The sequence below is a fragment of the Diaphorina citri genome, unplaced genomic scaffold, assembly GCF_000475195.1.
Source record: "Diaphorina citri unplaced genomic scaffold, Diaci psyllid genome assembly version 1.1 scaffold1427, whole genome shotgun sequence".
NCBI classification, from domain to species: Eukaryota; Metazoa; Arthropoda; class Insecta; order Hemiptera; family Psyllidae; genus Diaphorina; species Diaphorina citri.
This window is the reverse complement of record NW_007378853.1, coordinates 6,329-26,668: the sequence shown is the minus strand read 5'-3', so window position 1 is coordinate 26,668 and position 20,340 is coordinate 6,329. Positions and strand designations below refer to the sequence as shown.

The following is a 20,340-nucleotide window of genomic DNA, read 5'->3' as shown; positions in this document are numbered from 1 at the left end:
CCAAAATACTCGCCAGTTCCCTTCGGGTTTCTCATTCCCTTTTTTACCCCTTCTTTTTCCTTCCCCTCAGTTTCCCTCAGTTGTTTTTCTCCCCTCCGTCTCTTTTGAAGGCTCTTCCTTTGTGCACACACACAGGCGATATACAACAACCTACACACATCTAAAGTCTACATCAATAAATTCAAACCATATGCAGTTTACTTTTATGCATATTTCATTGCACTGTTTTTTTTTATTATTATTATTTATTTCTTTCTTCTTTGTATATAATATTGCTGTCCCGTCCTCATCACTTTATTGGTGTGATATATGTGGACGGGGTGCACAAGTAGGTGTATATAACTAATAAACACCGATTGAGTGGTGATTGTAGAGAGAGAGAACAAAAGGAAGTAAGAGAAAGAGGAGAGGGTCAAATATATGGAGAGGAAGAGAGAGAGAGAAAGAGTCACCCTTAGGGAGAAAAAGAGAAAGAGGGAACGAAAGAAATAGGGAGGGAGAGAAAGAGAGAGAGGAAAAGGGGATATAGATGAGGATAAGAGGTACAAAAGAAAGAGAGACAGAGAAAAAGGGAAAGAGATAAGGAGAGAGAGAGAGAATGGGAAAGAGAGGAGAGAGAAAAGGAAAGAAAGAGATTGAGAGGAGAAGCGCTTAAAATTAGTGGAGACGCCCGAACTCCCTGGTGACTAATAATTCAATACCTCCCCCCCCCACTCCATGCTCACCTAGACTAATGTGGGTATGAAGTTACATAGTCTAAAATGAAATGAACTTTGATTTCCTTTGAAATTTCTCTGACAAAATGCAAAGAATCCTGTATTGAGGACGAAGTTTCTTGTAAATTCTATGTAATACAAGATGATGGTCACAAGTATGACATTTGAAGCTTGTGCTGTCCCTAGAACTTGTCAAAACCACTTCTTCTAATACCGACTCGTGTCAACGAAGCATGAAAAATGGAACTAATGTAGATCTCTTTGGGAACATAAAGAATCTACCGAGGAACCTTTAGGTACATTAAGGACCAAAGCATAGGCGACTTTTACATTATTTTATCCAAAACGCAAATGACCATGTTAAGGCATCTATCCAAAATAAATATAAAGGACCTACAACTATCCACATAAACGACCTTTAGACACCTATTTAAATCATAAACGAACTTTACATGTATCCACTATCCATAACATGAAAGACATTTACATCTATCCAAATCATAAATTACTGTCAATACAAGAAGAAATTCATCCAAAGCTGTATGAAAGTGGTACATTAAGGACCAAAGCATAGGGGACTTTTACATTATTTTATCCAAAACGCAAATGACCATGTTAAGGCATCTATCCAAAATATAAAGGACCTACAACTATCCACATCAAGGACCTTTAGACACCTATTTAAATCATAAATGACCTTTACATCTATCCATAACATGAAGGACATTTACATCTATCCAAATCATAAATTACTGTCAATACAAGAAGAAATTCATCCAAAGCCGTATGAAAGTTTAACAAGCCGCCATTCCCAGTCAGTATTGGCTATCCAATTTCAAAGGCTTCAAAATTTGACACATCCTCTGATGTTAAACATGAAGAGGAGAGTAGAGGCCCCAGGTCAGGTAGAACTAATAATTAGAAAGCATTTCGACTATCGAGAGTGACAGCAAAATATTAGAGGGTGTTAATAGCAATGGATGAAACTTTCGAGGTGTAGCCCTTTCTGTGATGAAGTTTCCTTTTAACGAATAGAGTCAAATAAAGCATGAGACTTAAAATAGAAGGGAATAAGTTCGTCCTCGGAGCGGCTGGCTTTCTCCTATCCTGTCTTCCTTCTCTCTTCGATATTGAGTGGTAGGAAGAGAGAGAGAGAACAAAAGGAAGTAAGAGAAAGAGGAGAGGGTCAAATATATGGAGAGGAAGAGAGAGAGAGAGAACAAAAGGAAGTAAGAGAAAGAGGAGAGGGTCAAATATATGGAGAGGAAGAGAGAGAGAGAACAAAAGGAAGTAAGAGAAAGAGGAGAGGGTCAAATATATGGAGAGGAAGAGAGAGAGAAAACAAAAGGAAGTAAGAGAAAGAGGAGAGGGTCAAATATATGGAGAGGAAGAGAGAGAGAAAGAGTCACACATAGGGAGAAAAAGAGAAATGATAGCGATATACTATATGTAGGAAAAGAGGGAACGAAAGAAATAGGGAGGGAGAGAAAGAGAGAGAGGAAAAGGGGATATAGATGAGGATAAGAGGTATAAAAGAAAGAGAGACAGAGAAAAAGGGAAAGAGATAAGGAGAGAGAGAGAGAGAGAATGGGAAAGAGAGGAGAGAGAAAAGGAAAGAAAGAGATTGAGGGGAGAAGCGCTCAAAATTAGTGGAGACGCCCGAACTCCCTGGTGACTAATAATTCAATACCTCCCCCCCCCCACTCCATGCTCACCTACACTAATGTGGGTATGAGTAGGTACTATGGGTAGCTCTAGTGTTTTATTACAAGCCCATAGTAAACTACCTAGGTAACTAATGGATGGTTAACCTCCCAGGTTTACATACATACTCGAATTACACAGGCATTTGATTACCTAAAATGTTCTGCATTTTCGAGTTGCAATGAATTTGCAATCTCAAATAACTCACAGAGCTGTTGGTTAAAAATGTTCATACCTAGGTCGGTATGTATATTTTGCTCATTTTTTATATACCCTATTACATTTTTCGCACTCGAAAGGGTAGTTCAACATAGAAGTGAACTCTTTATCTATTTGGTTAACGAATAGTACCTAATACTCGTACTTTTCAATAGAAATTTGGTGGAGATGTCATTTTTCCTAGTATTAATTTTTTCCCCCACGTGGCTCCTAATGTGATCATTCCCTAAACTTTAAATTAATAAAATCAAGTTCAACGTTTTGCAAGTTTGATTGGTTGTTTATTTAATCTATCTTTTGGGAAGTCCAAAATATGGTGATTTTAACGATGGTCCTCGAGATTATGTTATGAAAGGGATTAATCTATCTTTTGGGAAGTCCAAAATATGGTGATTTTAACGATGGTCCTCGAGATTATGTTATGAAAGGGAGAGAGAGAGAGAGAGAGAGAGAGAGAGAATTTAATCTATCTTTTGGGAAGTCCAAAATATGGTGATTTTAACGATGGTCCTCGAGATTATGTTATGAAAGGGAGAGAGAGAGAGAGTGTGTAAAATCCTTTGTTAAAATCATACTCACCATGTAGTCTGTCTATGCAGGAAAACGAATGGTCCACATAGATGGGCTTGTTAGTCACACAAGACGTCCGATGCAACTCGCAATGATTCGGATACAGCTTCCCATCGTCCCCGCAAACGCTTTTCAAATGCTTCGAACATTTGCGAACACACTGACACTTGGCGACCTGGCCCTGGACTATGCATTCTCGACCTTTACCGCAGTAGTGAATCAGGCATGGATCTGTAAGCAGACAAAATAAGAGGTATGACAGGGTTGGATCTGAAGGGAACATTTATTTGGTCATTATTGGTAATTAATCCAGAATATTGTTTTTATTGTGCATTCTCGACCTTTACCGCAGTAGTGAATCAGGCATGGATCTGTAAGCAGACAAAATAAGAGGTATGACAGGGTTGGATCTGAAGGCAACATTTATTTGGTCATTATTGGTAATTAATCCAGAATATTGTTTTTATTAGGTACCAGTGAGCGGGTAGGCCAGACTCTTTTTAAGGGTGAGCCAGACTATTTTCATTAATTTTTGAAAAGAGGGAGGGAGGGAGATGAGAGACTGTAAAAAAAAGAATATTTGAAGGGATAGACTGCTTATTTGAAGACACCTTGAATGTTGTTACTACCGTTTCAAAATTTTCGTACTCCAAAAATGTTTCATTCAACCATTACCAGCTTAATGGTAGCATTTTTTACGCCGTGATTTCATTATGATATTTTCTTAGATGAAAAGAAACTCGGGTAATTTCACTACAGTAGGGATTTAAAAATGGAACAGGGGTTTAAGAAACAAAAAAGCTCAAAGCAGGTCAGGGCTATAATTATACGAAGAAAAAAACAATGGTAGTTGTTGCTGTCTTAATGATAGAGGAAGAGGAATGGAGAAGTAAGTAGATCAAATCCAGATAGAATTAGATGAAAGAAAAAAAATCTGGTGTGAACATCACACGACTTTCCTTATTCTATTGAATGATGCTTATTTTTATGTTCTTTAGTAACTTTTACAATTGTAACTTTTACAATATCTCTAACCGTTTTGTCAGTATAGCTGAAAACCGACAAAAAACGGTCAAAATACCGCCAACCGCAGCACCTATCTTAACCAAAAGTTTCGTGTCGCATCCTTGTCACATTTGAAAGATACATACCAAATTTCAAGTCTCTATAGCTCTTACCGTTCTCGAGATATTTTGTTTACAGACACTTATGTTCTTTAGTAACTTTTACAATTGTAACTTTTACAATATCTCTAACCGTTTTGTCAGTATAGCTGAAAACCGCCAAAAAACGGTAAAAATACCGCCAACCGCAGCACCTATCTTAACCAAAAGTTTCGTGTCGCATCCTTGTCACATTTGAAAGATACATACCAAATTTCAAGTCTCTATAGCTCTTACCGTTCTCGAGATATTTTGTTTACAGACAGACAGACACACGGACCAATGGCTGAAACTTTGTATTTCGGCTCTAGGGACCTCAAAACGTGTTTTGGCACTAACAACTTACTGACCATCGAAAATTTGACCCGATTACATTACTTTCCTTCCTATATAGGATAAGGAAAGTAAAAAGTAAAAGGGTAGAAAGCAGAGAGAGCGAAGAAACAACTTGAGAGCAGGAATAATGAGGATTAGTAAGTAAGAGACGTAAATAATGGGATGGATGAAAAAAGAGGATGCTTTCAGGAAGGAAGTGAGCTTAGGGGGAATGGAAGAAAGAAGACAGGAGGAAAGGAGAAAAGAAGGATTGAGCAGAGGGTAAAGTTCACCTTTATGGGAATTAGTTAGGACTTGAGAGGTTTCTAAGAACAGAAATTTACATGGGTATTTTTTCATGGAAATGTAAAAATAATAATTTCATTCGAGGTAGGTATCTAATGTTACCACATCTATCCTAATAGTAGTTCATCCCATGAGAAACAAAGACTACAAAAAAGAATTTAAAGGTACCTTTGCCCAGGGCGAAACTGGACAAAATGATATCATGTCATCAAAAGAGGGAACTACAGGGGATTCCCACACTGGGTCCTGAATTACTGGAGGTGCATGCCTCTTTCATCTCCGAATTTCAAGCTTTATCCCAAGTAGGAATGTCCTTTGAAATGCCGAGATACAAAACAAGAAACAAAGGACTTTTCATCGTGAGAGGGCAATAAATTTTAAAATATTGTCGAAAATCTCTGATCTTCAAGAGCGTAAAATAAAGCAGCACACCCTTCCAATTCACGTGGATAACTGAAGTTGCAGCACCCCTTGAAAAATAAGTAAATTCAAGCTTCCATTATTTGGGGATTTAGAGGAAGGATCTTGTTCGCTATGTGTCAAATGTAAGTAGGTATATCTACTTAGGTATATAACATAAATACTTTCATCTCATTTTCAAATACTGTTGAAAATAGGCTTTATACGCCTAAAATTGGCATAATTTGACAATGGACAATTTAAAACCCAAAACCATTCCTCCTAGGAAAGTTCACCAATGTGACCTTAAATGTCGACGAGTTCAATATTGCATCCAACGTGCATGTAAACTTTTATCGAAGAACAAACGTTCAGCCTGGTCAACTTCTCCTCTCTCCTCTATTCCCCTCTCCCCCTCTTATGCTCATAGTTTGTTTTCTACTAATTTAGTGCTGTCAGTAAAAAAAAAGCCTAAAAAAATTCTCTGGAAAGCTTTACAACTGTCCTCCCCCTGTAATTCCCCTCTGGGAATAACAATAGAGAAATGGGCGGAATGCACACTGGACGTGGTATGAACGAACTTTGAACGAACAAGAAAATGTTTTGATAAAACTGCAGGAAAAATCCGATCACTCTTCCCGTTTCTGACTCTCCCTCTCTTTCTCTCTCACTCTTTCGCCCTCTCTATCTCTCTCCTTCTCTTTCTCTCTCTCTCTCTCATCCCCTTTTTCTCTAGCGCTCTTTCTTTCGCCCTCTCTCTCTCTCTCTCTCTCTCTCTCTCTCTCTCACACACACACACACACACACACACACACACACACACACACACACACAACCTTCTTCCCGCTTCTGCTTTTGTTCTATTTTACCCCGTTGGTATTTTTTGTCCCTGTGTGTCCTCAGGTTCACAGCCCTTCAAATGCACTATTTCATGACATACATCTTCCCTCCTTCTCCCTTTTTCGCTCTCTCTCTTTCTCTCCCCATTTGGGGGGGGGGGGGAGGGGGTCCGAGGGGCCCCCCCCTCTCGAGCTTCATTTTTCTCCTGTACTGTAGGGCAGACTTCGAAAATTTAGTGTTTGGACCTTGGACCCTTGGCCCTCCCCTCGGCAAAATCCTGGATACAGCCCTGACTTGTACAGCAGCATTAATAGGTGTTAAATACGAAGAGGTATTTTATTTTACGATTCTACCTCCTATCCATTTAGTATGGCAAAGGCCAATGTATTTACATGTACCTACCCTCAGATTTTGCTAAACAAAAGGTAAGGTAAGTGCCAAGACCTACATCCCCCTACATGAGAAACAAAGACTACAAAAAAGAATTTAAAGGTACCTTTGCCCAGGGCGTAACTGGACAAAATGATATGTCATCAAAAGAGAACTACAGGGGAATCCCACACTGGGTCCTGAATTACTGGAGGTGCATGCCTCTTTCATCTCCAAATTTCAAGCTTCCATGAGAAACAAAGACTACAAAAAAGAATTTAAAGGTACCTTTGCCCAGGGCGAAACTGGACAAAATGATATCATGTCATCAAAAGAGAACTACAGGGGATTTCCACACTGGGTCCTGAATTACTGGAGGTGCATGCCTCTTTCATCTCCAAATTTCAAGCTTTATTCCAAGTAGGAATGTCCTTTGAAATGCCGAGATACAAAACAAGAAACAAAGGACTTTTCATCGTGAGAGGAAAAATAATCTTTCTTGGGGCAGGAAAATTGTTTGAGATATTATAATAATTTTCTTGAATGAAATCCACGCCGGAAAATTCCCAGCAGGACGGTAATTTCAAATTTTTTTCCTTCCTTTTTTTTCTTCTCTGGGAAGAACAAGAAATAAAAATTTCAATTCAAGAGCCTGCATGTCTCGAGAAATTTTATAATTCAACGCGTAAAGTCTGTCAATGAATACCTACTATCCTGTTTCGTTAAGGCCAAAGAACAGAAATTTGAAGCCAAACAAAGTCGAAGGAGGCGGATATTTCAGGTTTTAATAAAAAAGAAGGAGAGGAGAAAACTCAAAGGAGGAAAGGTAGGATGGGTAAGCTTATTTTGGGCCCTTGCCAAACAGTTAGACAGAATAAATCTTTATTATTACTTTTCCAATATATGATTTTCAAAGGAGAGAGGCAGAAAAAGGAGGGAACTTTTTTTACTGAACAAAAGAAAAATATAATTTTGAATTTTAAATGGTTGCATGAATGCTTTTTTGAGTGCTAATTATAATAATCACGCAGTGGTGTAGGATATCAGGCATGAATAATAATTATAAGATCACTTTGTGAAATCCGTATACATGCAGGTACACTGACTGATAGATTGTTATAGGTATCATTTATCAGAAAGCCTTCAAGATATTATCATACTTATACAAGTCAACTATAGAAGGTAGTTTCACATTCTGGTGACGTTTTCAAATTAGCAATCAATCATCAATCTACCAAAAGACCGAAGCTAACTAGGTATGTCAAGATACCTATATGAAAATAATGGTAATGGGATAATTTTCGATGGCTTGTATCTTTGAGTGTGAAATCTTCGATGTACTTACTGACTATTAGGTACTCAAATCTTTTACAAAGTTGCACTTTATCCTTCGGGTCTGACGAATTAAAGCATCACATTTCATATGCTTTTTTGAGTGCTAATTATAATAATCACGCAGTGGTGTAGGATATCAGGCATGAATATAAGATCACTTTGTGAAATTTGTGTACAGGTACACTGATAGGTAGATTGTTATATCATTTATCAGAAAGCCTTCAAGATATTATCATACTTATACTTATTAACAAGTGAAGTACAGAAGGTAGTTTCACATTCCGGTAACGTTTTCAAATTAGCAATCAATCATCAATCTACCAAAAGACCGAAGCGAACTAGGTATGCATGTCAAGATATGAAATGGTAATGGGATAATTTTCGATGGCTTGTAACTTTGAGTGTGAAATCTTCAATGTACCAAAGTTCAGGATGAAAAGAAGAAAGAGTAGAAGAAGCAGAAGAAGAAGAATGAAAAGAAGAAAGAGTAGAAGAAGCAGAAGAAGAAGAAGGTGGAGGAGGAGGAGGAGGAGGTGGACGAAGAGAAGATGGAATAGAAGAAAGTGAAGAAACCAATATGAAGAAATGAAGCAAAGGAAACAGAGTAACGTGAGTGGCACATTGTAGTAGATACAGGGAAAAAACAATTAACAAAGGATGTAAGTTCAGGAAAAAGCATAGGATGTAAAGCCAAAGTCGAAGAAGAAGAATGAAAAGAAGAAAGAGTAGAAGAAGCAGAAGAAGAAGGTGGAGGAGGAGGAGGTGGACGAAGAGAAGATGGAATAGAAGAAAGTGAAGAAACCAATATGAGGAAATGAAGCAAAGGAAACAGAGATGCCGATACAGACACCGTAATAATGCGTTTTCAAGCAATTCCAAGCAGAACGCACGAGGCACGTACAGCGATAATGCGAGATAATAATAGTGGCAGACTGCCTCACCAGGGTGTTTCATGTGGGAAAAGACGTAAACCTTTTCCGAGACATCCAAAACCTTTTCTAATACATTCAAAACCGTTCATTAAATAGTGGTTCATTAACTTAATGCTAAACGTTAGACTTTAATTGAAGCAGGCCACTCAAGCTCCCACGGACTTCGGACGGTCGAACAGATCTAGGTCTGTCCGACATGGAGAGTTGGCTCATAAGTGGCTAGCCCAAAAAAGTATCTTTCTAATCTAAATAATAGACAGTAAAAAGTAAAGACGATTAAGACTATTTGCTACCTTCTTGTCTTGTCTTGTTTTGGCACGTAAGAAGAAAGAACAACCCGTTGAAAAATAATACACAGTATAAGTTTAAACTAACCAGATATTTTATAGGAATATATAGGCAAACAAAAATATTGCATGAATGCTTTTTTGAGTGCTAATTATAATAATCACGCAGTGGTGTAGGATATCAGGCATGAATATAAGATCACTTTCTGAAATTTGTGTACAGGTACACTGATAGGTAGATTGTTATGTATTATCATTTATCAGATAGCCTTCAAGATATTGTCATACCTACTTATACTTATTAACAAGTGAAGTATACCTAGAAGGTAGTTTCACATTCCGGTGACGTTTTCAAATTAGCAATCAATCATCAATCTACCAAAAGACCGAAGCGAACTAGGTATGTAGGTAGGTATGTCAAGATATGAAATGGTAATGGGATAATTTTCGATGGCTTGTAACTTTGAGTGTGAAATCTTCGATGTACCTATCTTCGATGTACTTACTGACAATTAGGTACTCAAATCTTTTACAAAGTTGCATTTTATCCTTCGGGTCTGACGAATTAAAGCATCACATTTCATACATTCAAAAAGGCCTTGCCATTTACTCATGTGGAAAAGGAAATTTGAGCCCAGGTGAAATTGAGGTCGCCCCTCTCTCATTCTACTTCCCTTTTACTGCCTTCTCTTCCTCAATCTCCTTCTCCTCCTTTTTGTTCCCCTTTTTCCTTCTCCTTGTTATTTTTCATCTTTGTCTTTCCCTGGTTCTCCTCGTTATCCTCCTTCTCCCTTCTTTGTTCTGTCTTGTTCCTCTCTCTCTCTCTCTTTTTCATCCACCCTCCCTCCCTCAGAACCAGGAATTTACACTCTTTTCCCCGTCTATTTCGCTTGTTTTTGGATGTGTAATCATTGTGCATGGTTCGTTTTAATTTCATTTCCTGTTTCCATTGCTTTTGACCTCTCTCCGAATTTCATTTGTGTGATTTGTCTTCGTAAAAGATACCTCTATAGGTACTCATTGTAGGTTTATGTAGTTACCTACTAACACTTCAGTCTACTTGTAATGTAGCCAGTTATTTGGAGTCAGATTTGGTCAGTCTTGCTGTGAGTTCCCGGCGAAATGTAAAATAAAATTTATTCTCTTTCCAAACATTCTGTATTTTTCATATTTATTACACTACTCACCTAATTTCACCATTGTAAAATGGATGTGTGGCAACAGAAAAAATTCACAGAGACCTTGGCATATGAGATGGTGCCTGCGTCTGAAGCTTTTACAGCGACACACCTTCGATGGTCTGAAGATAGAAACCCCGTGTGATATGAATACCAAAAGCACAATAAAAGAAGATAGATACGATACCATAGTAAAAAGTTGTGTACTCAAAACAAAGTGCTTGCCAAAATGTGTCCCAAACAAATAGTGGAAACTAAATTCATCACAAGAGGACTGATATGAATTTATGAATGAAACTTGAAACATCATCACCTGATGAGGAAGACAAAAAGTGTTTAAAAAATACCTACTCGTTTTCAAGAAAGAATTAGGGCTATAAGGACAAAAATCCAGTACAGGCATAAGACCAATACTCTGGTTCTCTAGTAGTTTAGTGGGTTAACTACAAAAATACCCTCTCTGATTGGTTTAGGTATAGGTATGAGTATATAAGTAGTTCTTTATTTAGACTGTCAGCTTAGAACAAGTTGTTCCATTATACCAACTGGTTAAACAAGTTGTTCTATTATCGGTATGTATTGCTGAAAATGAATGGGTCTTGGGAGATTTCTTGGTCAAAATAAATTCGTCCATGGCAAGAGCTAACTCTCGAAACTTATAAATTAAATAAATGAATAAATAAATAAATAAATAAGGAAACAAATTTTGAAAATATAGAGAGCTAGGGAGAATGGGGAATTGAAAGAGGGAGGTTTGAGAATTTGGAGGAGGGTGGGATGAGAAATTTGAGGAGGAAAGACGGAAGAATGAGAAATTAGTGGAGGGAATAAAGGATGGGGATTGGATGAGGGTGTGGAGATATAAGAATAGGAAGAGGAGGAAGTAGAGTGATGTGTGGTATAAGTGAGGGGAGGCCAGACGATTCATTATTCGCGTCATTATTTCGAGCACAAATACGACGCGACGGCGACAACACAAAGTCGCGTGAGGTTTTCTTTCGATGCACCTTAACATAAATGTTTAAAGCAACTTGCATAGCCCAAAGCCTAGTAGGTACTCGTAAAATTGCAGGGAGCTTGATCTCCAACTTGTAAAATATTTCCACATTATTCTTCAGTTATAAAAAAAGAAACCCTTGTTTGAGCGATATTTTATCCAAGCCTGTCCCGCGCCGAATATACATGCAAAGCCCAAAGCCTAGTAGGTACTCGTAAAATTGCAGGGAGCTTGATCTCCAACTTGTAAAATATTTCCACATTATTCTTCAGCTATAAAAAAAGAAACCCTTGTTTGAGCGATATTTTATCCAAGCCTGTCCCGCGCCGAATATAAATCTCGAGAAAATATAAAGGTCCATAGAATCCATAGGTCAAGACGCCAGGATTAGCCGAATATAAATCTTGAGAAAATAAAAAGGTCCATAGAATCCATAGGTCAAGACGCCAGGATTAGGGGAAAAGAGAAAAGAAAAGAAATAGGAAGAAGGATAAAACACATTTAAAAAGGAAAATGATTATCTATTTTGTCAGGGACCTGGCAGTGTGCCAGCAGAACTCCGCCCTTATAAGTAGTAAATTAAGATCTTCTATATAAACATACTTGAACTGTTTCGTACTCTTTGCTCTTCCAAAGTTTTTGTACAGATGAACTTTCTCTGCCTTTATCATCCCCCGGACCTCCCTCTCCCTCTTGCCTACCCCAATTTCATCCTAATTTAAGTTCAAACAGATTTATTTCGTTAAAAAATAATTTCGAACCGAGAACGCGAAGTGTTTATGAAACTCTCCCAAAGTAATTTAAATTGTTCAATTATGTAGTTAGGTACAGGGGAATTTTCTTAGCAAAATATGAGAAGGATGAGGTTTTGAATTTGCTGTAATAATATTATGAATGGTTTGAGGATATTATTTAAAGGATAGGTTCTAATTTGACCTACCTACCTACTAACCTTGTAAATGTAAGCCTTAAGGTTTCAAAGCAGAATAAAAATAGCTTCGGGCATAAATTTGCTGTAATATTCATTACTTCTTAAGGATTTTACACGTACATAGGTATGGATAAAAGAATATGTAGTACAAGCATTCATGATGGTACCTTTAATATGTTGGCAATAAGATTTATTCTAAATTGAGCCTCCAGTTTAACACTTGATAGTTGGCATTTGAACTCTCATTTTCCTGTCGATGACGAAGAAAAAGTCTTCAAGAACTCAAGAACAGAAGTAAGTATAGTGGATATATTTTAATTTTTACCCCGGGGGGGCTCGTCAGCCTGGTACTTAATTTAATATCCCATCTAGCTTTCCATTTGCCACCGGCATCGCCTTCCTTTCATTTTCTGATAAACTGCGCTATTACTTTTTTCTGCTGTGCAACGATAGAGGAACCTACGGAATTCCTATTTCCATTTCAATTTTATGTAGCAGCATTCCTGTTATGATGCAAAATGAGAAATACTAAAGTGAGAGAGGGAGAAAGAGAAGAGAACAATACCTTAGAAAAAACATCAAGTTTGAAAAAAGTTACCTACCTACCTAGGTAGAAGAAGAAATAAAACTGCAAAGTTGAACATACATACAAGTGAAATGTGAAGGTATGTGATTTAGAATTCAAAATGGTCTTGCGTACAGAACGCGGCAATTTCCAATTTAGTATTAATTATTTATTGCCAATACAAGATGTCCTACCTCTATATGCTTTTGTATATCACATAGGTAATAGCTATTATTTGCAGCTGCAAGTTATTTATTTAATTTTTCTCCAGAAATTATGACGGTAGCCTTTTTGAACATTAATTGATTTTCAATCAGTAGTTTTCAGGGTATTTATTTTTCAGGTCTTTCTGTCCAAAATATTTTCACTTTATAATGAGAAGTAGGTAGACCAACAAGGAATTTAGAAAGAACAAGCTGGGCCCGTCCCTCCAGGAATTTTTTAGCCCGTAGTTTACAGACAGACGACACCGAAGCGAATACAATTTATATCCCGTCCCTTATACCTTTTTTTATTACTATCGTAATAATAAAGGAAGGATGGGCTAAAAAGGGAGGGAGAGGCAGTGAAATATTTCAGTAAAATATACCAGAGTAAACGAACACGTTGTGATAAATTATTACAAGTATAATAATAATTGAGGCTGAAGGCAGGAGGTTTTGATTTTCAATATTTTTGAAAAATAAGAGGATCTCTCGAAATCTGGGGGATTTTTTTTTTTATTTTGATAAAGGTTATAAGTAGAGGAGGTAAAAAATGGGGAAAATGGATGCAATGCGATATAGACCTAGGAATGAAAATGTCTATTAAAAAGAATGCTGGGGAGGACGAAAGAGAAGGAGGGGAAGGAGAGGGAGAGAGATAGAGGGAGGGAAAGGGAGAGAGAGACTGGTATTACAGTGTATTCAAGTAGAAATGTGATTTATGTGTTGTTATCTCAGGAATAAGTTGGTGAGGTATTATAGGAAACCTACAGCTATAGCATAATTATAGTCTGAACCTACTTCAACCTTTCAGAATGTACCTAATACCTTCCTTTTTTTACTGTTTGGTACCTTCGAACATAATAAGACTGCTCAAAATAAAACCTTCTTTCAACCTCAGGATACTTATTTACAGTTTTTCGGGTACTAACATAATACATAATTATAACAAATAGCATCAGGTATACTTACATCATGGACTTTGAAAATATCTCAAAAACACTGTAGGTAGATAGGACTTGTAGGAGGCTCCGAAAAAATCGAAAAATACAATTCACAAACGTGAGTGGCACATTGTAGTAGATACAGAAAAAAAAAACAATTAACAAAGGATGTAAGTTTAGGAAAAAGCATAGGATGTAAAGTCGAAGAAGAAGAATGAAAAGAAGAAAGAGTAGAAGAAGCAGAAGAAGAAGAAGGTGGAGGAGGAGGAGGAGGAGGACTCATGGCAGCTAAAGGATTCACAGAAAGCTTGAAATGCATTTTGGGGTAGCTAATTATAAAACCCTACTTTTACTGTCGGAAAACCAAAGTTCAAGTAATATGCCACAATTTATTCTAACTTTATGGACATAGAGTGGTCATGTCGGTCAGGTTATATTTACTGTCGGAAAACCAAAGTTCAAGTAATATGCCACAATTTATTCTAACTTTATGGACATAGAGTGGTCATGTCGGTCAGGTTCATGGCAGCTAAAGGATTCACAGAAAGCTTGAAATGCATTTTGGGGTAGCTAATTATAAAACCCTACTTTTACTGTCGGAAAACCAAAATTCAAGTAATATGCCACAATTTATTCTAACTTTATGGACATAGAGTGGTCATGTCGGACAGGTTATATGATAATCTTGCTTATGAAGGGCCAAGGCCCACGGCCAAGAGAAAAGCAGGAAATCTCACTGACTACAAAAAGAATGCTTATGGCCATGTTTTTAATTGTCGCGTCGCGTCATATACAACAACTTAATGATTGCTTATGAAGGGCCACGGCCCACGGCCAAGAGAAAAGCAGGAAATCTCACTGACTACAAAAAGAATGCTTATGGCCATGTTTTTAACTGTCGCGTCGCATCATATACAACAACTTAATGCAGTCCTTTCAGTACGACCATCAACAACATCATTTCACATTATTTTAATTTATTCATCCAGAACTTCTACACATCAACAGAATGATCATATAGGTACATAGGAATGGAACTGGGTTGAGAGTGAAGATATACGTAAAGTTACTCTCTCATATCATGAAGGGATAAGGGACTCTCATATATTATGATGGGTTCTATGATAACAGTCTCTGTGATATTTTCATTACGTGAAAACTGTGAACCTTTTTTTCATTATCATAACCAACAACATCATTTCACATTATTTTAATTTATTCATCCAGAACTTCTACACATCAACAGAATGATCATATACATAGGAATGGAACTGGGTTGAGAGTGAAGATATAAAGTTACTCTCTCATATCATGAAGGGATAAGGGACTCTCATATGATGGGTTCTATGATAACAGTCTCTGTGATATTTTCATTACGTGAAAACTGTGAACCTTTTTTTCATTATTATTACTATTTTTTTTTTTCTTTTCACACATAGCTTATCAGTGGCGAAGGGAGCTTGCGAACCAGGACCACGATCTGGGTTTAAACTTGGTTTAATTCTCGGATTAAGCAATCTGATGATTGGCTAAAATATTTGCAATCAACCAATCATTTTACGTAATTCCACAGTTAAGTTTCAATTAAGTTTAAGCTCAGATTATGATCCTGAACATGAAGTGTGAGGAAAAGTAGTCTTGTTGAGAAATTTTTGAGAGTCAAGGAAGAACTGACGTTCATTTTATGAATCTTCTTCAACTACTTTTGAAACCACACCACTGAGAGCTAGGTGCTCGCTATCATATCCATCACTGGATGATAACATTTTATCACAATTTTCATACTTTAATTTTTAAAACAATAAAAAAAACCTTGACCTTTTTTTTTTCATTTTAATTTTATACCTAATAATTATTATGAGCTTGTTTCAATATTATAAATAAATACCTATAATGTTTTTGTAAATTTATTATTTTTTTAATTAAAAATTTCAACGGAAACTTGTGTACAGAACGCGGCAATTTCCAATTTAGTATTAATTATTTATTGCCAATACAAGATGTCCTACCTCTATATGCTTTTGTATATTACATAGGTAATAGCTATTATTTGCAGCTGCAAGTTATTTATTCAATTTTTCTCCAGAAATTATGGCGGTAGCCTTTTTGAACATTAATTGATTTTTAATCTGTAGTTTTCAGGGTATATATTTTTCAGGTCTTTCTGTTCAAAATATTTTCACTTTATAATGAGAAGTAGGTAGACCAACAAGGAATATATAGAAAGAACAAGCTGGGCCTGTCCCTCCGGGAATTTTTTGGCCCGTAGTTTACAGACAGACGACACTGAAGCTAATACAATAGCCCGTCCCTTATACCTTTTTTTTTTATTCGATCAGTGTGTGAACTATGAAATGTGAATGAGTGAATGGATCTTGTTCTTATAATATAAGATTATAGCTTTCAATATTATAAATGAATATAATGTTTTTGTAAATTTGTTCATTTTTTAATTAAAAATTTCAACGGAAACTTGCGTACAGAACGCGGCAGTTTCCAATTTATTATTAATTATTTATTGCCAATACAAGATGTCCTACCTCTATATGCTTTTGTATATTACATAGGTACCTAATAGCTATTATTTGCAGCTGCAAGTTAGGTATTTAGGTATTTAATTTTTCTCCAGAAATTATGGCGGTAGCCTTTTTGAACATTAATTGATTTTCACTCTGTAGTTTTCAGGGTACCTACCTATTTATTTTTCAGGTCTTTCTGTCCAAAATATTTTCACTTTATAATGAGAAGTAGGTAGACCAACAAGGAATATAGAAAGAACAAGCTGGGCTCGTCCCTCCGGGAATTTTTTAGCCCGTAGTTTATTACGAGGAGGGATATATTATGAGCTATAAGAATTGAGCTCTATACTGCTTATCTGAGACTTACACTCAAGTAACTTACTGCCGCCTGGAGGAATATTAATGTGGCTATGGTGAGAGAGAGAGAGAGGGCAGAGAAAGAAGACAGAATATGTGTAAGAGGAAAAGAGAGAAAAAATGGGATAGAAATAGAGGAAAGAAAGAGAGGGAGAAGTCTGGGTTTTATTTCAAAATAAGAACCTCTTTTTTCGTCAGTGAACTTTAAAATCGTTTGTGAATGGTTGAAAGATGCAAATTTTTGTTCATTTTGGACGCCGCAAAACATTTACACTTCCGGTGCTGTTTTGGTTTCTAAATGAGAGAGAGAGAAAGAAAAAAGAGAGGAGAGATTGAGGGTGGGATAGAAAGGGAGAGGAGAGAAAGGAAGAGAACGAGGGGGAGAGGAATAGAGAGGGAGAAAGGGAAAGAACGAGAGAAACGTTAGGACACACGCAAGATGAGATCTTTTTTGGCCCAAGGGGAGGGAAGATTGGAAGAATACAGTAAGATAGAGATGCTGCGTTGCTCATTTTACGTGACACAAAGATAACCCTTAACGTGGAAAAGAGTTTTATCCCACGTACTCGTACCTATCTTCTCAGTAAAGTCGAGTAGAGAGGATCCTCATAGAAAACATGCTTACATTAGGCATATGCTAGTCTCCTATCTGATAACATAAACAATTTTTCTAAATCTGAAAACTTTATGAAAAAGAAAAAAAAAAAAAAGTTTTGCTCAATTTTTCTTCTTTCAACTTTTCTTCCAGTTAAATTTACGTCTATTAAAAAAGCAACTTTTGTGGAAAAATAAACTTTCTGTATGAGTAAAACTCTTGCTCTTTTTTTCTTTGGGTAAAATATTTTCTTTTCAACCAGGTTAGGTACATTATGAATATTTTCTTATTAAAAATTTTACCAAAAAAAACATACAAATTTGATGAAACAAAAACAAAGAAGACTTGAGGCTTTGATAAATTTTGTGCAAATTTGAGTTCTATATTAATCACCCTCCTCCATCCCTCGTGTTGTCAACCTTTTACAACCCCCGTACACCTCTCTTCCACTTCTGGCCGCTTTTATGAGCGTTCCAAAAAACTTTGTCCAAATAGCTTTTGTTTATTATTTATGAGAGACTTTCCCTCAACTCATTTTAATGTCGGATTTCAGCACTTTTTGGGTCGGGTTCATTATGAATTTTTGATTTTATATAATTTACTACCTTCCTAGAAAGTAGGTAGGTATGTAAATTTTAAGCGCCACCTTGCTCTATCAAGGGTAAAACTTTAGGAGTTTCATGTGGGACATGAATCCTACCGTAAGAGCGATTCTGGTGAAATTGATTCTGTACGCAAAAGGTTAAAAATTTATTTTAATAAACTTTATCCTGGTTAAAAAACCGCGTGTACAAAAAATACCAATGTTTAAAAGTACGTGGGTAACTAATATCTGGAAAGTACCAACCTACTCATACAAAAGGTAGGAATCTATTATTTTTATTATTATATATTTTTTGCATTGTATCTACCTACATTAAAAATTTATTTTAATAAACTTTATCCTGGTAAAAAAAAACCGCGTGTACAAAAAAAAAAAAACAAAGTTAAAAAGTACGTGGGTAACTAATATCTGGAAAGTACCAACCTACTCATACAAAATACCTACTTTATGTACAATACCATGGCGCATTGCAGAAAAGGCCAGGCGTTGGATACAACAGTGCATTTATTGCATAATGATATTTACAAGTTCACAGCACAAAAACATTGGGGGACTTTATCGTAAGTTTGTTATCGTGTGTCAGCATTAAAGTTTGGATATGCGGAGAATCCCTTGACATTTGAGTTATGCTAGGGGTCGAAAAGAACTTGCAGTGTGTCATGATAACACTTTGAAATGGGAAGAAATGGATCTTGTTAAACGGAATACTCTTTTTTTCTTTGGGTAAAATATTTTCTTTTCAACCAGGTTAGGTACATTATGAATATTTTCTTATTAAAAATTTTACCAAAAAAAACATACAAATTTGATGAAACAAAAACAAAGAAGACTTGAGGCTTTGATAAATTTTGTGCAAAATTGAGTTCTATATTAATCACCCTCCTCCATCCCTCGTGTTGTCAACCTTTTACAACCCCCGTACACAAATTTACGTCTATTAAAAAAGCAACTTTTGTGGAAAAATAAACTTTCTGTATGAGTAAAACTCTTGCTCTTTTTTTCTTTGGGTAAATATTTTCTTTTCAACCAGGTTAGGTACATTATGAATATTTTCTTATTAAAAATTTTACCAAAAAAACATACAAATTTGATGAAACAAAAACAAAGAAGACTTGAGGCTTTGATAAATTTTGTGCAAATTTGAGTTCTATATTAATCACCCTCCTCCATCCCTCGTGTTGTCAACCTTTTACAACCCCCGTACACCTCTCTTCCACTTCTGGCCGCTTTTATGAGCGTTCCAAAAAACTTTGTCCAAATAGCTTTTGTTTATTATTTATGAGAAACTTTCCTCAACCTATTTTAATGTCGGATTTCAGCACTTTTTGGGTCGGGTTCATTATAAATTTTTGATTTTATATAATTTACTACCTTCCTAGAAAGTAGGTAGGTACCTATGTAAATTTTAAGCGCCACCTTGCTCTATCAAGGGGAAAACTTTAGACTTCCTTAAGATCACATGAGTAAACAATAGCATTTTGTTTATTCACGTAAGTTTGTTATCGTGTGTCAGCATTAAAGTTTGGATATGCGGAGAATCCCTTGACATTTGAGTTATGCTAGGGGTCGAAAAGAACCTGCAGTGTGTCATGATAACACTTTGAAATGGGAAGAAATGGATCTTGTTAAACGGAATATGAGCTATGCAAAAAGAAGGTCTAAGTATCAAACGATCTACTCAGCTTACACAGCTAGCTTCTTTCTAACCTACTCTTCAAAAGTAAAGCTACTTTGTACTCTCTTTCAGTCCTTCCTTTTGCTAATGCTAGGGGTCGAAAAGAACTTGCAGTGTGTCATGATAACACTTTGAAATGGGAAGAAATGGATCTTGTTAAACGGAATATGAGCTATGCAAAAAGGCCTTAGTATCAAACGAACTACTCAGCTTACACAGCTAGCTCTTGTCTAACCTACTCTTCAAAAGTAAAGCTACTTTGTACTCTCTTTCAGTCCTTCCTTTTGCTAGTAGAAACTGTAGACATTTTCCCAATGTTCATACCATTCTGAATGGTTGTTCTACTTAGCTACCTGTTGTAAGATTTACACATTTTTCTCATTCTTTTAGATTATTATTATTATTATTATTATTATTATTATTATTATTATTATTATTATTATTATTATTATTATTATTATTATTATTATTATTATTATTATTATTATTATTATTATTATTATTATTATTATTATTATTATTATTATTATTATTATTATTATTATTATTATTATTATTATTATTATTATTATTATTATTATTATTATTATTATTATTATTATTATTATTATTATTAT

General features: G+C 36.0%; 1 protein-coding gene across 1 annotated transcript in view; it reads right to left on the bottom strand.

Moving 5' to 3' along the window:
• LOC103515852 (follistatin-related protein 5) overlaps nucleotides 1-3,440 on the bottom strand; it is a gene marked incomplete at its 5' end in the record, with an annotated part of 37,637 nt that extends 34,197 nt beyond the window's left edge. The window contains one exon of the mRNA XM_026828429.1: nucleotides 3,219-3,440. Within this exon, the coding sequence (XP_026684230.1) occupies nucleotides 3,219-3,440 (222 nt within the window). The remainder of the gene's footprint in view (nucleotides 1-3,218) is intronic.
• Nucleotides 3,441-20,340: the final 16,900 nt, after the last annotated feature.